This window comes from Dicentrarchus labrax, unplaced genomic scaffold (genome assembly GCF_905237075.1).
Source record: "Dicentrarchus labrax unplaced genomic scaffold, dlabrax2021, whole genome shotgun sequence".
Lineage (NCBI taxonomy): Eukaryota > Metazoa > Chordata > Actinopteri > Moronidae > Dicentrarchus > Dicentrarchus labrax.
In genome coordinates this window covers 25,787,416-25,805,173 of record NW_026136718.1, presented here as the reverse complement: position 1 = coordinate 25,805,173, position 17,758 = coordinate 25,787,416, and the positions used below count along the sequence as shown (strand labels likewise).

The 17,758-nt window shown below is 39.5% G+C and overlaps 1 protein-coding gene across 1 annotated transcript in view; it reads left to right on the top strand.

The window, feature by feature from the left end:
- LOC127350445 (uncharacterized) overlaps positions 1-17,439 on the top strand; it is a 72,873-nt gene extending 55,434 nt beyond the window's left edge. The window contains exons 4-5 of the mRNA XM_051377102.1: positions 8,285-8,490; positions 13,529-17,439. Of these exons, the coding sequence (XP_051233062.1) occupies positions 8,285-8,490; positions 13,529-13,751 (429 nt within the window). The 3' untranslated portion in view covers positions 13,752-17,439. The remainder of the gene's footprint in view (positions 1-8,284; positions 8,491-13,528) is intronic.
- Positions 17,440-17,758: the final 319 nt, after the last annotated feature.

Genomic DNA, 17,758 nt, shown 5'->3' with positions numbered 1-17,758 from the left:
GCCTTATCCTAAAGTAGATGTGTATTTGTTTGGAATAGTACATCTGACACACCAGTGCTGAGGAGGGAAGACAGCACTCCGTTCACCCTGTCTTTTCTGGCCACTAAGAAGGAAAGGCAGATTAATTAACAGACCTTTGCAGCCAATGAAGACAGGTGGCAATAATCCTGACAAGAGACAGATCTGAAGCCTCTCATACAAAACCAATTTCAACTGCACTCCATTTTTCAAAAGCTCATCAGGGTGAAGAACGAGAGAGTTGAACCCGTGTGGCTGCAGAATTTGTTTCTCTCTGATTGCCTTGTCAGGATATCTTATCCGATGGCAGATGACCAAAACCCCACCCTTCACAGACAAACTCTCTCTTTCTCTCTCTCTGACACACAAACTGTTTCACACAATGCATTCTCTGTCTTCCCCACTCACATACACTCATGCACATCCTTTCACACTGTCTCACACTTCCCCACAAGGACGCATGCAGCCACAATTGACCATTCGCCAAGTTTCAGTTGGTGCGCCTGTCAAGCTTTCATTCTCACATGGCAAAAATGCAGTTTACAGTGACAACGGGTAGAGTTACCCCTTGAAATTATTATTAATATTTAAAACAGGCTGAAATGACAATTGTTGATGGAAGCTAGCTGCATCTAGAAGGTCCAGTTTAGGAGGATCTATTGGCTGAAATGTAATGTAATATACATAGGTATGTTTTTATTAGTGTATAATGACCTAAATATAGGATTCATTAGCTTAAATCTGAACCGTTTTTATCAACAGACACCATGGGTTGCCTTCCATGGAGTCCAGCATGTTAAACCACCATCTACAGTAGCCCAGAAGGTACAAACACTGGTTCTAAATATGGCAGTTTGCATTTTTTAGTGCATTTCGCAGCCACCATAGTTTCTCCTCTGCGTTTGGAAAGGGAGGATGAATCAAGGAGTTGCTATCTCTGCTATGCTATGATCCAGGAATAGGCGCATGATGAAGGAGGCTTTTATTTAAAGTAACCTGTAAACCCACAAAGATAATCATGTTAGCCAGTGATATGCTAACTCATGGCTTTGGGTGTTACTACTGTGTGTAGTAGCAGGCATGCTAATGTTTAGCTTAGATAAAAACACTGTTGAGTCCATGCCTTACACTTTTGCTCTTGTGTTTTTGGTTTTGAGAAGCCTAAAAAACACACCACAATCCAAACTATTTAAATACAGAGTATCTCTTACTAAAGCCACATAAACCCTGCTTCAGTAGTTGGAGAAATCCAAGTACTTGCTTAGATTGCTCTGATTGGACAATCACTTTGGCGGATGGGGATAAGTGAATGGTCAGTTTCAATGCCACAACCACTTTAAAGGCAAAGATTTCTACTTTTTCCTTGTTGTCTCTGTGATTATTCCTTATTTACACTGTATAGTTTTGTTCATGAAAAGTGCTGCATCAGAAACCTTTCAGTTGACTCAAAAAATGTGTAAAATATAAGTGAGCACAATAAGCTGCAGCACAAACCAAATTGTTTCCATAGAGGGCATTGATTCTGACCATTTATCTTGGTTATTGTCTTGGGTACAATGAGGTTATTTATCTGAACAGAATGGACCACACTTGGTTCGCAGCGATACAATCAGCAGCACATTATAGTAATGCCAGTATCCATTGGCAATTAGTACATAATAATGTGCTGCACTTGCATTAATGAGATTGAGCATGTCTACTTTAGGGATATGCATATATAACATTCTTTCCTTTCTTTTCAACCACTAAGCTAGCCCCCCCCGTCAAGAGAGCCTCAGTGGTCGATGATAGGATCCACCCTGACTGTCCAAACACCGCTCCCTCAGGGACATTAATTTCCAAGCAGTCCCATGAGTGAATCAAAAGAGAGAAAGCTCGCTGAGCATGAAGAGTAGGGAGTGGAAGCCACACATCTTTGAGAAAAAAGTCTCTTTTTTTCTCAAAGAGAAAGTATAATGGCAAATTAATTTCCCAGAGATTAATGTACAAGGTAAATATTTTAGTGTGAGTACTTATCTTCTAAAAAGTCAGAGGATGAACGCCTCCTCACTCCCTTCCCCCTGCCCTGCACTCCCAGTGTGTGTTGAAACAGCTTAGATGCATAAGGAGTCTAATGAGAGAAGAGATTCCAAGCTGCCTGATGGCTCTCATCAATCACCTTTCTCCTTTGGAGGTGTGATGCCGTCCGGGGGAAGGGGCCATGGAGGGTCGGGTGGGAGGGAAGGCATCAGGCTTTTAATCTCAATAAGTTAATAGACTTTCTAGTCTGGTCCTGCTAAATAGAACTTCATCCCTGTTGTTAGCAAACAAGCAGCATGAACAGGGGAGAATGTCTCGGGAACTGCTTGGCATTTCCACATTACACAGTTAATTTGTGTTGGAACCGAAATTAGGAGATCTAACTAAAGTTTGTCGATACACCGATAACGGCCAGTTAAAGGTTACTGAGTACCGAGTTTAGGAAAACAAAAATCCAGATCTCTACTGCAGCAGGTACACATGGTATAATTCCTAGAAAAAATGTGGTTGGTAAATATTTTAGCAGCAGTTCTCGCTTATAGCAAATGTGTATGATTACTCATTTAGCTGAAGCCATATACAGTAACCACCTCAAACTCCTAAACCATGCGGGACACGTAGTATCTTTAAGAAATGAAACCTGTGCAGATGTCACTTTGTGTTGACAAATAGAACTAGTCGTTCCCTGCTCTTCCCTGAAAAATGAATGTCTAATCATAGCTTAGCATACTGGGTACAGCTGGTCTGCCAAGCTTTAAAGGCCCTGTGTGTAACATTTAAGAGGATCTTTTGACAGAATTTAAATATAATATTCATAGGTATGTTTTTATTAGTGCGTAATCACCTGAAAATAAGAATTGTTGTGTATTTGTTACCTTAGAATGAGCTATTGTTATCTACAGAGAGCTGGTCATCCACGGAATCGGCGACTTTGAACCACCTTGTTTCTACAGTAGCCCAGAACGGACCAACCAGATACCAGCTCTTTCGCATTTTTCACGAGTTTCACAGCCACCAGAATTTCTTCTACACCCTTGTATAGGTGAGCTGTATTCAGTTGGTTGCAATCTGCAGCTTCACCACCAGATGCCACTAAATTCTACACACTGGTCGTTTAAGATCTTGGTGGTGTCATTTTTTTTTATCTTTCCATAACAAAAAATATAAAAACAAATATATATAGTATGGACAATGTGTTTACGCGACAGAAAGTTGCTAACGTTAGCATGTCTTGCTATCTATCTTACTACTTAAGTATTTTTAAGGACTTTACTGTCTCTTTACTGGATTTTGTTAAGTTTACCTGAGATTTAGTTTTTTTTCTAGCTGCATTTGGACTAACTTTTATGTCTTTTAATTCATTACAGCACGTAGTTAGCATGATATCATACACTGTATGTAACAATCAAAAGCATATTTCAGACCTTTTTCCAATGTTCTAATCTTCAAACGAGTCAGCAAAAACTATAAAAAATGAGCCAGAGATTACATTTCTACTCAGCTCATACAGTTAACATTAAATAGCAACAGCTGTAATTTCAGCGGACAAAAGTGGCTAAAAATTGAAGCCTGCTTTTGTCAACTTCAATAAAGGACAAAAATAACTTTGAATTTGGAATGGTAAATCTTCCACCGCTGTCCCTGTAAACTGTCTGCGTACCGTGCTAGAATTCAAAGCTTGACAGGCATAGCAAGAGTAACAAAGAGGATGAAATTGAAAATTATACCATTAATCAGTCATTAATCTGACTATGGTATGCCTTATCATTCCTTTTTTTTGTTTTCTGTCATCAGTTTGTTCCACCCTGAGTATTACATCTGAAAATATTACAATAAAACTTGTATGTTATTATTGCTGGTGTCTGATAATATATCAGTTACAGTCATTTTAATGGCAGGTCAAACATGTCTGACCACGACCATACAAAGATAATATTGTATTTGTGCCTTTGTCCCTTTTGCTGTACCACTGTGACAGCTCTGCTTAATTAATTATCTCTGTGCTGGACAATGTGTTGTGGTTGTTCCTCTGGAGGGAGAGGGGGTAATGTGGAAAATATGCAGAAAATGTATTTGGGTTGACTGTCCGGCTATTAATAATGATTGTGTTTGGATAAATAGTGCCCTACTTTCAGAATCTGTGGATCTAAATATTCCCAATAGGCTGCTTCCCTCTTGTATTGATTGATTGGTATAGTGTTTAAAGGTCATAGTCATAAAACATCAGGATGTAATTAACACACTGTGATTTTTAACCAGTGGTTAATGTATTTTGTGTTGACTTTTTAAGTTATAGCTTCCTTCTCAGTCCAGTGTTTGGATTACCACATGTTATATGAATTTAAGATTTAGTGCAGAGGAAAAGTAATTTCTGACGAGACAGTTTTCCTTACCAGAAAGGGACAGGTAGGTCTGCCAGGACTGTGATACATATCGTCATATAGTGTGTTTTTAATCATGGTTTCCTTCAGTAAACATATGGACTATTGTGTCTCCTTTTCCTCATGACCACTAGCCTCCAAAATGCTAAAAACCTGCATAGATTCCATGCAGTCACATGGACACAGGACAGATGTGATGGCCTGTCGCCTTATGGTTAGTTTATTCAGCTTCTTCGCAGATACTTCATTTGGCTGAGGCAATACAATAAGCATACTGAGCTGCTTTTAACCGGATTCAAACTGGCTTGGCCTTGATATGACTAAAAGCTGAGGTCCCACTGATGGATGGGACACTAACAGCTTAATTTAAAAGCCAGTTTCAATATTGTCACTAAAATGTGCTCAATTGCTTCCAGTCGTCCAAACCTTGAGGACTGACCACCACATTTAGTACCATTTTTAATAGCTTGTGCAATTAAGGTCCATTCCTAAATAGCAAAAAAAACCTTCACTGTGTGGCAACACATTCACTGTGTTGTTATCTTAGGAGTTGAGTCTATTCACATTTCCTCTAAGATTAAAAACACGTGTTTTGGTTTGTGAAGACATTTATCTGAATGTCTGAGCTTTCTTTGGCAAAAAGGATGGAATAAGCTTACAGTTTTTTCTCTTTCTCTCTCACAGCCTTTGCACCAGCAGAGACGGAAGAAACTGGTTTTCATTATGAAACCAAATGCCAAAATGATATACCAAATTCAACATTAGCTTTTGATTTATTCTGTATATATATGAATGTAATAATTCAGTTGATAAAACTTCAAATGTGATCATCTTTTTAAATGTAATGACCTGACTGTGAACCTGATCTGCACCTTCAACTTGTCAAGAGTAGGCTGCAGCCATCGATTATTTTATTAATCGAGTATACCAATTCTTCCATTGATTAAACAAGTAATCAGATAATAAATATTTTGCTTTGTTGAAGTCATTATAGAAAAGAGAAAATGAGATTGTCAAGTGAACAGTTAGCTAGTAGAAGCTATGAGTCAGGTTAAAGATTTAAGATAAATTGGAGGTCTACCAAATACGTTTCAGAGCTGCGGAGCTACAAACTGCACGTGATCAGATGATTGATCGCGTTTTCTCGTGTGATATTTTTCTGCGGAGGAATAGTGAGTTGTAGTTGCTAACTAGCTAGCTGTTACACAGTGAAGCTTTTACATCGTAGTGGGCTAGTTTGGTTTTACAATAGAAATACTGTACATAGTTTTCATTTTGTTTCAGCTTGAAATTATCCCAAACCTTGGAAAACTTCTGTCGTTTTCTCTGGGCTTTGTTTTCACACCTCACTTCTCCCCCTGTTTTTGGGAGCTGAAGATAAAACAGAAAGGGGGTAGAGAGAGAGGGGATGACATGAAGCAAAGGGCCACAGGTCAGATTTGAACCGACGGCCGTTGCAGCAAGGACTGGGTACATGGGGCGCCAGCTCTACCAGCATCAGTGATTTGTTTGTCATTTTTTAGAATCATTTCATCCCTAGTCAAGAGTAATAGTAAAATCAACTAGAATGTTTAAAATGTTTTTTCTGAAAAGACTAGATTCGTTTGAAAAATAAGCTATTTTACTGACTTGTGTGGCTACAGTGGTTCAAACCCATTTGGCTGTAATGTTTATCTGACAATCCTTACTATGCATTTATAACAAGAGTCTGTAATCTAAAAACACAAAAAGGTGTTTGGTTTGCATTTGGCTGCACCGCTGTTCCATCATGGGAAGGAAAAATCACCACAAAAGAACCCGATATGAGTAGAAACCACAACCCAGTAATTTAATCAGAGCGACCAAAATCAAAGGAGGCAAAAGTTCAGGATCTGAATGCAATGAAATGTATCAGTTCCTTAGAACCTACTGACATAGCTCACTTGTGGAGGAGCAAGCCTAGACAGAAAAGGCTGAGTAATGAAGATGGATGCATTCTGTTATCAGGCAGCCACTTACTGGGGCCTGATGTAACCTTAAACATTGAGGATAGCTCAGTTGCACAAAGAATCTAATTAATGAATAGCAGCCATGAAAGAGGACAAGGCAAGTGTGCATTTGCAGATGAATTCCAGACACTAATCAAACGCTGTTCAAGTGGTTTGGTTTGTCTCCAGAGCAAGGCGATATTTGGCGAGGATTTAAGGCAGTGTTTGCACACTGCCTTGATGACTGCATGCGTGCTTCAGTGTTTTTATGTATGTATGTGCCTGTGTGAGTATTTATGTTGTTGTTTTTTTATTTATGTTTGACTGTTGTAGTCGTTTATACAGTTTTAGTGCCAAGCCAGAGGTACAAAGAAAGACTGCATGTACAGAACAGGTGTGAGGTTGCATTATTGAGTTTATTCCAACAATAGGGGTTTGTTTACTCCATTATGGGGTCACACTACAATTACTTGGATTTACTATATGGGGAAAACGTGTCCTGTTTTACTCCACTGTAGCTCAGTGTATATTGTTTAAAGCTGGAAAAAAACTACACAATGTTAAACCTAATGGCCTCTATATAGTTGTGTCAAACAGCAGGTCACCACCACCAGTCAGGGCACATTATCTTGTAATTTTAGGGTTTTAGGGGTGCAAAAATCTTGCCTTAAACCAGTAGGAAATGATTTAATGTGCTATGCCTGAACATTGCCAAAGTTGGACATTAATTAGGCCAAATCCTTTTACAGTTGGTAAAGATTTTAACAAGTCTGCTGGCTCCAGACCTCTGAATCGCTGCTCACATCTCCTACTTGTTCAGTGATTTAAATAAGTCAGGTGTTGTGCCCATTAATGGCTATTTCAGCCAGCTGGAGAAATAGTCTTAAGAATGGTTAAGTCATCTTCCTACATATGTAGGTACCTAGAGCTACATCCATTAAAACTAACATCAGAAAATAATCACTACAAGCCTGGATGAGATTGACACAGCCGTACAGGTTGGTGTAATTTACAGAAATAACAACACTTTAATCTTTATTTCTTCTGCCTTTGCAAATCGACATAGCGGATACAACAAAATAAAAATAAAACAGCCCCCATTCCTAACCATGAATCAGCAAACATTAGCACAACGTCAAGCTAAATGTCTGAAGTGAAAGGATGGGTCACACAGGAGCAAATTCACATCTTCTCTCCATGTGTAGATCAACTCAGGGGAACTTTGAAGTCACAGGCTCCACCAATAGCAAAGAAGAACTGTGTGCATTCACCTCGACAGGCGATGGTCACTCCACTGCATTCACATTGCTATCTAACATGGCTAGAACTAAATGCTAATATCGGCATTAGACCTAATTGATTCATTTAAATGTAGGTTTTAAAACGTTACAAATGTTATGTGTGTTGATATACAGCTGGACAGAACGTGCAGAATCATTTTCCCATTGTATCCTATATGAGAGGAAGGGGCCCCAGTGAGAGACACTACAGATACAGTGCTGTTTCACATTGCTAAAGATGCCAAAATGGTGTCTTTTGTCGTTTGTTTTTAGGAAAAAAAAGACTAAAATCTTAAATCGGTTTTATCAGACCATATCTCTCAGCCCTAATCAGCATGCTAACATGCTAGAATTAGCAACGGTCATCGTCGTCATACAGCGACAGTGTTAAAATGTGGACGTCTGGCATTGAATGTTCCCTGTCTTAGTTTAGAATGTAATATGCTAACATTTGCTTATTGGGGATGATAGGAATGTCATTTGTTTTGAAGGTATTTGGTCATAAACTAAAGCATTGAATGAAGACTGGAGCCATTTTGATGAATGTTGAGGTTTTTCAGTGCTTACTGTGCCTGTGTGGTGATGTGATGGGTCTTGCTTTGCTCTTCCTCTTGTCCAGTACCAGCTCCAGAGGAGTTCTCCGTGGCGCTCAGTGACCTTCCGGTGGCAGACGTGGCTTGTGCTGATCACTGCGTTTGTTTTGCTGGGTCTGGTGCCTTATGTTGTTCACTGCATGATGACTGCCTTCACCAAACCTCCTCCTCCCAGCACCTTTAAATTGGCAGCAGTCTCTTTTGGCCTGCTGACAGAGATCCTGCTGATCAAGTGAGTATTTTATTTTTTACTCTGTATTTATTAACCCTCATATCTGTACTTCTTTAGATTCGAGGTACCCTTGGTCTGAACTTCGCATAACACGCCAAACACAGTTTGAATATTAATGATTAAAATGATGGTGACGGTCTCTCCACTCTGCTTGTAGTCTGGTCTTCTATGTGTTTTCATCTGCCAAATACAAACAGTATTTCCAAGTAACATTTCATTTTTATGTGAGTTTCAAAACAAAAAGCGGTAAGTGTCAGCACCATCCAAATAATCGTCTCTGAAAACAGGCTGTTGTCCGACCCCCAACACCACCCCACCTCTCTTGTTTTCACTTAGTCTTCTTTCCCATTTTGATATTGCTAATTGGAATGATGCCTGCGGTACTGTAAACCATTAGTAAATGAACAGTCTGTTTTTATCAACATCTAGCTTGTAAATAATGCATTAGATTCCTGGCATAAACAATATCTACTCTGTGATTAGAAAGCAACATATGGCCGATACTGTAATCAGATTACAAATACATTTTATGTAATCTGTAATTGCCTAAAGCAGTAATTCAATCAGGCTGCAAATTTCTAAAAAATACTTACTGGATTACTTAGAAAAAAGAGAAATAACAGCCCTAATAGTATGTTTGAAAATAAAAACACACTTTTAATGTGACTTTCCTGAATGACCTTAATCAGCTGAATGCTGGGATTTCGACAAACTCCCCTGCTAAATACATTTCATTGTAAAATATGATGGTAGTAGAAGTAATGTAACCCTCCAATCACCATAAACTGCTTTTCGTGCCAGTAGCCAAATTAAAACTTGGTGTTCTACATCTGTCCTTCCTCCAGTATTTGTCTTAACTAAAATAAGAGGCTGTTTGTAATTAACTCAACAAGGCTCGTAACTTTTTTTTCTCCCCATTAGATGCATTTGCAAGGAATGTGGCTAGTGAACTGGTAATTAATAAATATGGTTGCACTGGTAATGTGCTTCTGCATCATTATGTTGTTGAAGCCCTTATCCACGCTAGTAATGAGATGTAATTTTATGACAGGAAATTGGTTTGTTTACAACACACGAAGCAGCTTCAGACGAGCTACATTCTTGGCAGATCTCGGCTGCAGGTATTTGTTCATTGTTTGAGCTGAAAGAGGTTCAAATATGTTGTTATGCTAAGAGTTATACTGTTAAAACAGTAACACTTTGTTAATGTGCAGGAATCATTCAGAATAGCTTAACATTACATATTTATGTTGTTTTGAAGCTTCAAAGCCCAAATCCTAAATGAATACACGCAAAGCATTCCTTAGATTATTGGTACTGTATGTTATATGGAGCAGAAACAACCATTATATACTGTACATAAACAGTACCTGTCTGCTTAGCATGCAACATACAACAGTGGAGGCATCCCACTGCACCAAACAGGTTTTCTGCCACTGGATGCTTACATTATTACTGGTACAGGAGGATGATTGGTGGTTGCCCTTATTAGGATTGGTGGGCCTCACAAACCCGTGCCCCATGGTGCTTGTGCTGCCTGGGATGTGCCAGCCTCCTGCTGCCCCCTGTCAGGGTGCATCTCAGTCACTCTTCACCCCGAGGGTGGAAGTCCTTGTAAGGAGCAACCCCCTCGTCCCTCGCCCACCACATGGCCTGCTAGTCTTTGCAACAGGGATGAGACAAAGATAAACGAGTAAACAGTTCAGAGTGACCTTTTATTATTACCTACAGTATGTGTTGATTTACACTGACTAAAGTGTAAGTAAGTTATTAGCAGGGGGCTAAAGTATTTTATTACCTTCCCAGTGACTGATCCCGTCTTTGGTACCTGTTGTCAGTTGCCATGCCAACACTTTTGTTTAGTTTGCAAAGCAGTTAAATATTAAACTTTTTTCTTTATTGTCCACTTCTAAATACATTTGATGAAATATGTTAATTGAGATAGTAATGAGAAGTAATGGTCATTTTGTCAATTAGTTTAATGCTTTTTATCTCCCTCTTTTTAGGGATAACGTACCTAAAATTATTTTATTGTTGACAAATCCCACGAAAAGACCAAAACTAACAAACAAAGCCTAATATATCCTATCCCTCTGTGCCACAGAACCCCATTGTTATTAAAAACACATCAATGAGCCACACTGTTGCACTGTAGTTTATTTTGACTTAGTCCAACATACTGCTGTTGTAAATACTCACCACAGCACCAAATATGTATTAATCCACAGATGAAAATAGTCCCCAACAAATGCATTATTATAAAAACTACAGTGCCCAGCTGTTTTCACTGAAATTTTACTGAGCCTTTTAGTGAGCCATTTTAAACAATTGACCAATGGGCTTCATTGAATTTGCTGACAATAAGAAAAATATTGAATAAAGTCAGACTAATTGTAAACAGTAATTAGTATGTTTCTGTTCAGTTTTGTGTCTTTCTTTAATTAAAAACCAAAGTAAACTGTACTGCTATTATATTCTAAGTCGTTTTCTCATTAGACAGGAGACGCAAGAAAAGAAAAGAGAGCACAGCAGCTTTGGGGTCAAGTGCTAAAAGCTACATATTAATGTGAAAGGAGCATCACAGACTACTCGAAAACTTCTTTCAGATCAGTCCTTCTCATTTCAGTCCAATTCTGGCGCACTCTGGCTTCTTTTCGACATTTTAAAACTCCAAAATCATCTTTTTTGCCTCCTCCTCGCGCTGCAGGTCTGTTATTGGACACATTCACAAAGTCACATGACATTTGTCAGGCTTGAACTGCCTTTCAGAAGGCTGTCACACAATATGCACCCTCTCCTTCCTTTACTGTCATGGTGAGAGTTGGGGCGCTGCGACAGTGCCCTGACCACGCAGCTCTGCACTGTGAATTTTTATATGCCATTGCCTGGAGGTTAGAAACTCTCATTATGCCGTGTTAGATTTATTAAAATAGATTATGGAAATGTTAATTAAGTCATTAATTACATTATTTAAGCAGCATTGACAGATAAGGGTGTGTGTATGTGTGTGTGTGTGTGTGTGTGTGTGAGTGTGTGTGTGTGTGTAAGGGGGGTGTCGAGCTCCCTGGGTGGTTTAAAAGGATGTGATTGGTGACAAGGGACACTGTGGAGATGGCGTCTAACCGCTAGCGCTGACATGATACAAAGTGGCCTACACTGCTCTCTCACCTCACGCTACTGTCTACAGCGGTTTGTAGAGCTGCCTGAGGACGGGTAGCTCATCGCCCTTTTGCAGATATAAGTGTACACGAGGGTACAAATGTGCTTTTTTTTTGATGTAGCAACTACACATAAGCTAAGAGAACTTAGGCCCAGAGAGAGCAGAGCAGTAAAATAAAGTATTTGCATTGTGCTTTACATTTTCCTTTGTGTGAGCATTTGGACGAAGCATTTGCTGTGACATTTGAGCAAAGGCCTCAAACCATATTTCCAAGTTGTTCCAAAGGAAAACACAGCAGCACAATTGTGAGATGAATTACCCAGGAGTTGATACTATGGACTCTCTTATCTGTTGACAGTTTAGTTACCACGAAGCACAAGAAATGTGTTTTCCAATTCTCTGAGAATTGAGCTTTTCTTTGTCCCATCAAACCTATATTAAGGGAGGGAAAATTGCTCTGATCACACTTGATAAGAACAAATGATAGATGTTGTAAACAAGCAGAATGCTTCAATTCTGATCTGAGACATCGATTTGCCTCAGCAGCCAATTACTATGTGGACTGAGGTTATGTGTTCAGTCAATCTGCTGGGAGAGGGATTTTGTGTTTGCCGTCCAGTGTATTCCTTTTTTACCAAACAGTTTCTAAAAAAGTTAAACCGCTGAATTAAAATGTATTATTAAAGTACAGGTGGAAATAATGAGCATCAGTCTTGATTCCTCAGGTCCTCCATCAGGTTTCCAGGCACTACTGGAAGGTGTGTGTCTTGATATTAAGTGGCTGCTGATTGTAGGAAATGATACGGTATGAGGCTGTCCAACCACCTCGGAGTCAGGCCATCATGATTAGCTCCTACATCAGTCAAATGAACCTCATGATAACTAAGTCATTGCTGTAATAGTTACTATGCACCAACATGAAGAATCACATGATAGCACTCAGCACCCCTGCAAGACTCAAACATGCATATTTGTCTTATGTGATAGCAGATGAGAGAACAAAGTACCACACTACGCCTTTTGGAAGGCCTCGATGTTTTTGTTTAGTTTTATCATTTGTGTTTTAGGTATAAAAGTTTTACTGTAGAACAAAATGTATGCACATGTGCTCGTTACTTCTTGAACATTGCCCACAGCGTGACTTGGTAGAGGTACTTGGCCAGTCACCAGACAGCGATATACTGTAACAACCCTGTCTCCTAAGAAGACGTCCATATACAACACATTTACATCAGCAAATGTGTTTATGTTTTTATAAATGTAAAAAAGAAAAATATCTGCAAGAGTCTGTTCACTGTCCCTGCAAAATGTTCATTCATTCATCATTCATTTCCTACTATATGTGCTCCCAGCAACTTATTATGTTTAGGGAAGTTAGGGAATGGTTGCGGCCTGTATGCGGTTATATATTTTAAAACCCTGGGTTGAAGCAAGAGATGAGACAATTAAAACAATGTCAGTTCAATATTTAGTAGTAGTAGTTTGACATTTTGGGAAAATAGATGAGAGGAGCGATAGCAGGTTAGTAGAGTAGACATATTTTCTAGGAGATAAGGTTGAATAAAATGTATACTTTTACTACATTGTTGCAGGTTCTTATCTTTACCGGTCTGTATGTTTTAGATCATATTAGGAGGCCAAGCAGCAGCCTGGATTCTGCAGGAGTTTCCCACATACTCTAAAGACTCGGTTAATAGGAGGAGGGGGACTTAATAATGAGATTAGGATTATGTTATTATACTAACAGAGCTATTTGGGATGAGTGTGAATGTAGCTAATTGGACCTGCATGACAGAAATATGTGGGATGAAGCAGTCAGACCATGAGTCCCGGAGTCTGTTCTTTCCTAATCTTTGTACTTCGGTGGTGTTTTCTCAGGTGTCTGTCCAGCTACCTCAGCAGTCGTTACCGGCAGGCTGAGCAGAGCTCCTTCACAGTCCAGGCCAGAGGCTCTGAAGAGGACAGAACGAGCCCGGGCTGTCTGGATCGCTCTGAGGCCGCTTCAGCTGCGGCAGGTCACGCTTCATCAACGGCCTCACCCAGTCAAGTGGACGAAGGGAAAGTGGATGTGTTGAAGAGTGTACGTCTCGGTCTTTTCTGAACCACTAACAGAAGGAGTTCATCCTTTGGGTATTAGATCTTTCTAGCAGCCATTCAAGATATTACATCAGTTTATCAATGTGGCTTTTATGAAATGTTGCACTTTAAAACCTATTTTTCAGGTGTCAAATATTCTTGTTTTCCTCTATGTCAGACCCTTACACTCTCCCTTCATTCACTGGATATATTCTCACATATTGCAAATTGATCGCCACGAAGAGAATGCACGCAGCTTGCATGAGTGTGTTCAGGTTCAGAAAAAAAAGAGCCTGAAATCACTCTCTTTCCTTAATGATGTCCACACAGAGACAATGGGGCGCCGCTCTGATTAGTGTCACCTGTCTTTGTGCATCTCATCAGCTCCATTATGGCTCCATCTCCCATGCTTCTTCTGCTAATTGAATAGCATGTGAAGTGGTGACGAGGACGGGGGCGAGAGCAACGTCTGTCCCGCTGCTGCTTCGGAAATGAAAGTAAAGCTTCCCAGTGAGACACTACCGTTGTTCTTAAAACCTAAACCATTATCATACAGATAAAGAAAGTGCTAACAAGTAGCACTCGTGTTATATTACCATCATATCATCTATGGATTATGTTCATATATATAACAGCTTTGAATTAGCATCTGCTGTTGTTTTGAGGGGGATGCAGTGCCGCTGTATACATTGTGTCAGACAGAGCGTCCATATTGGACGCAGCAATAACATATTCACTCCCGGCTTTCAGGTGTATATTCCATACAGGAGCTGTGCATGGCACTACTTGCATATCTGTGTGGTAAATATACTGCAAGGCTATAGCCAGTAGCTGGTTAGCTTAGCTTAGCACGAAGACTGGAAACAAAGGGAAAAGGCTAGCCTTTCTTGGTCAAATGGTAATAAAGTCTAGTCCTAGCAGCACCTTTCTTTATTCAGGGGGTTATGTGCTGGATATGTCAAACTATTCCTTTAAAGTTGTTGTAAAGGTAAGGCTGGCATTATTCTGTATATCTTTTGTATTCTCAGCTAATCCCATGAAAAGATGATCGTGTTAGATTAATCCTGGAGGCATGGCTCTGCTGCCGACCATTGCCGACCACCTAACAATTGTTTGCTGAGTTTATGGTCCTTGTTTTATGTGGATTATCATACATTCACTGGGAGCGACTTTAACGAATTAAGCATGAAAGTGAATTATTCTTTACCTTACAGCGTTCCTGTTCCTGTTGCCTGGAAACTCTTGTCCAACCAGAGTTTCCAGGCAGCAGGAACTACACTCACACTGAGTGATGTTTTGGGCCTAAGTGAACAGGGGTACTACAGTAACCTACGATCCATAAGATGAAGGAAACAGTGTTCCGGAGGAGGCCTGAGATAATGATTATAAAGATGCAGCTGCAGATTCCCTTTACTTGTCATCACGCTGTCCAATGTGTGCTCCGTAAGCAATAAACTGGATGAACTCATGGCCAGAGTTGAATATGACAGTCTTATCTGTCTCACAGAGCCTTGGATCAAAGATAACACAACTCTTAAGAGGCTATACAACAATTAGCTCAGACAGAGATCAACATAAATCTGCAAAATCAATAGGAAGCAGCCTGTGTATCTAATTGGGAAAAATATTTTTGCATAGGCAAAGTGCAAACCTAAATTTTAACCATCTCTTGTAGAACTTTCCAATGCAAGATTTTGGCAAATCACTATAATTCTCGAGAACGTGGCTGGTCCAAATTATAATGCTGTGGTAGAGAGGCTAGTGGAGAGTAACCTTGACCCCCTCTCTTATTCTGCAGCTCAACCTGTTTTTATTCTTGGAGGTTGTAATACGAGTATTTACAAAAATCCTTCAGCACTATATAGACTGTCCTATTTGCTTTACCCGATCTTTGCTTTGGGAACATCCAAGATACCTCTAATGCTGTTAGCCGTCTACCCCTTGGGAAATGGGACCACATTGTTATTCACCTTCTGGTAAGTATGTAATGCCACACCTCCTGTGGGGTTATTCCAGTACTTGTTAAACACGCATAGTGCCTAAATCATAGAAGCTCACAATCATTAAGCCTGTGCCAAAAAGCCAAACAAAAGAATGCTGAAAGACTCTTGACCAATAACCATCTCTTCCATCCATCGTTCTATCTAACTTCCTGTGTGGCTGAGTATTTGGCCCAACAAAACACTCTTCAGATGTGGGGCAAAAGTAGCAGTTTGAAGATCAATGTTAATAAGACTAAAGAAATGATCATTTGTGCCAAGTAGGATTTCACAACAGAGCCTGTTGAAACAATTAAGGCTTTATTTTGACCCAAAGCAAACTTGGTGATTGCTAGAACAGTGGAAAGACAAACCAAGACGGTTTTAGTGAGTTTTATTGAGTTTCTGTTGTCAAATTTTGTCAGTGCAGCCTGGTGGCTTTGAACAGAGCGATAGAACGGCTGCTTCTTGGTAAACAAAAAGGAGCTTACTCTTTAACAAAAAGGTGTATCTCTGTATGGCTTTTTACATACTGTTGTCACACTTTTAAGAACAATCTGAGCCTATCAGTGGCAAAGACAAGCACTTTTAGTGGACGCACATTTACGGTGCATATTTGCTCATAAGGATTATGTTACAGCCAGCTTCACAACTGCCGGCTGCAGTCCTCTTGCTCAATACTGGACCAGTTTCAAAAATTGTTCTCCCCATTAGTCACTTAGACACAAAAATATGGGAAAATAAAGTCCAGGTTGAAAAATATCTAAGTGCAATCAGCATTTAAAACAAAAAAAAACAGAGCCACAAATCTTGCTCCGCTGTGTTCTGTGTTGTTTTAATGTTTTATGCTTTGTTTTAAGTATTGTATCTGTAGTTTTTACTTTTGTACTGCGTTTCCCCATTTGTTGTTATTGGTTTTATCTGTTCTCATGCTGCTTTTATATTTTGGCGAGCCAAAGACAATTTTCCATTCTGTTGGACAATAAAGTTGTATTCTATTCTATTCTACAAGACCAAAACCAAAAACAATGCGTCAGTCTGGCTTTCAATAGCTAATGACTACCCTGTCCTGTCTGTGGCTCTCAGCCCCAAGCCCACTGGTACTGAAGATGTAAATCCTTAGAAATAGACACATTTACAGTTTGACTTTTCTTTTCTTTTTAAAGGCTCCTTAGTTTTTCTAAAACAGCAGGGCACTGTAGTTTTTGGTGACTAAAACATTTTTTTTCTTGAAGACTATTTTCAGTTGCAGATTTATAATCCAAAGGAACTACAGTGCTGTGTTTCTGGTAATGAAGGAACATGTCACCCAGTGTAACACTGTGGCTCGCTGATGTGATTGGGGACAATAATGGAGCTCTATGGCACAGAGGAATAAGATATATCAGACCTTGGATTTGGGATTTATTGACAATAATAAAAATAGAGAATATGTCCAGCCTCATCCTTTAAACATGATTGTGGGAAATTCTTTCATACTTTTTGCCATCACTTCTGTAAGTTAAGTTAGTTTAGAACCACAGAAGACTTGATATAAACGTTCACAGGAATTCCACTTTAATGCATAATGTTGGCTATAAATGTACTGTAAATTAATACTCTATAGGACACTGTCTTGTTTAAAATTCTTATACTGAATAACTGAATGTTGTGTTAAGCAATTGTTGAACTACTCTATTGTTTGAAAATGTTTATATATGGAAACAAATAAAACCGAGGCAGGCCTCAATCTGATGTTTACATTGAATCATTTTAGGACTATCTGCATTTAGTCAAAGGAAAATACATAAGATATTTTCAGATCTAGAAAGAAAACCTTGAAACAAGTCTTTTATTTTGATTGGATAAACATTGCCAGCTGTGATGCAGGGCTGTAATGTTGGTGCCTATCCTGCCAGGCAGGAGCTTTGCTGTTATCTGCATGCGCCTGAGGCACAGCTAATGTAAAAAGATCCTCCTCACTCTGCTCTGCTCTGCTCGCAGTGATCTCTGCAGGCTTATCCTGCTCAGTCCCTCTCCGTTTCACCTCTCGGTCACAGCCAAGTGACTCTCA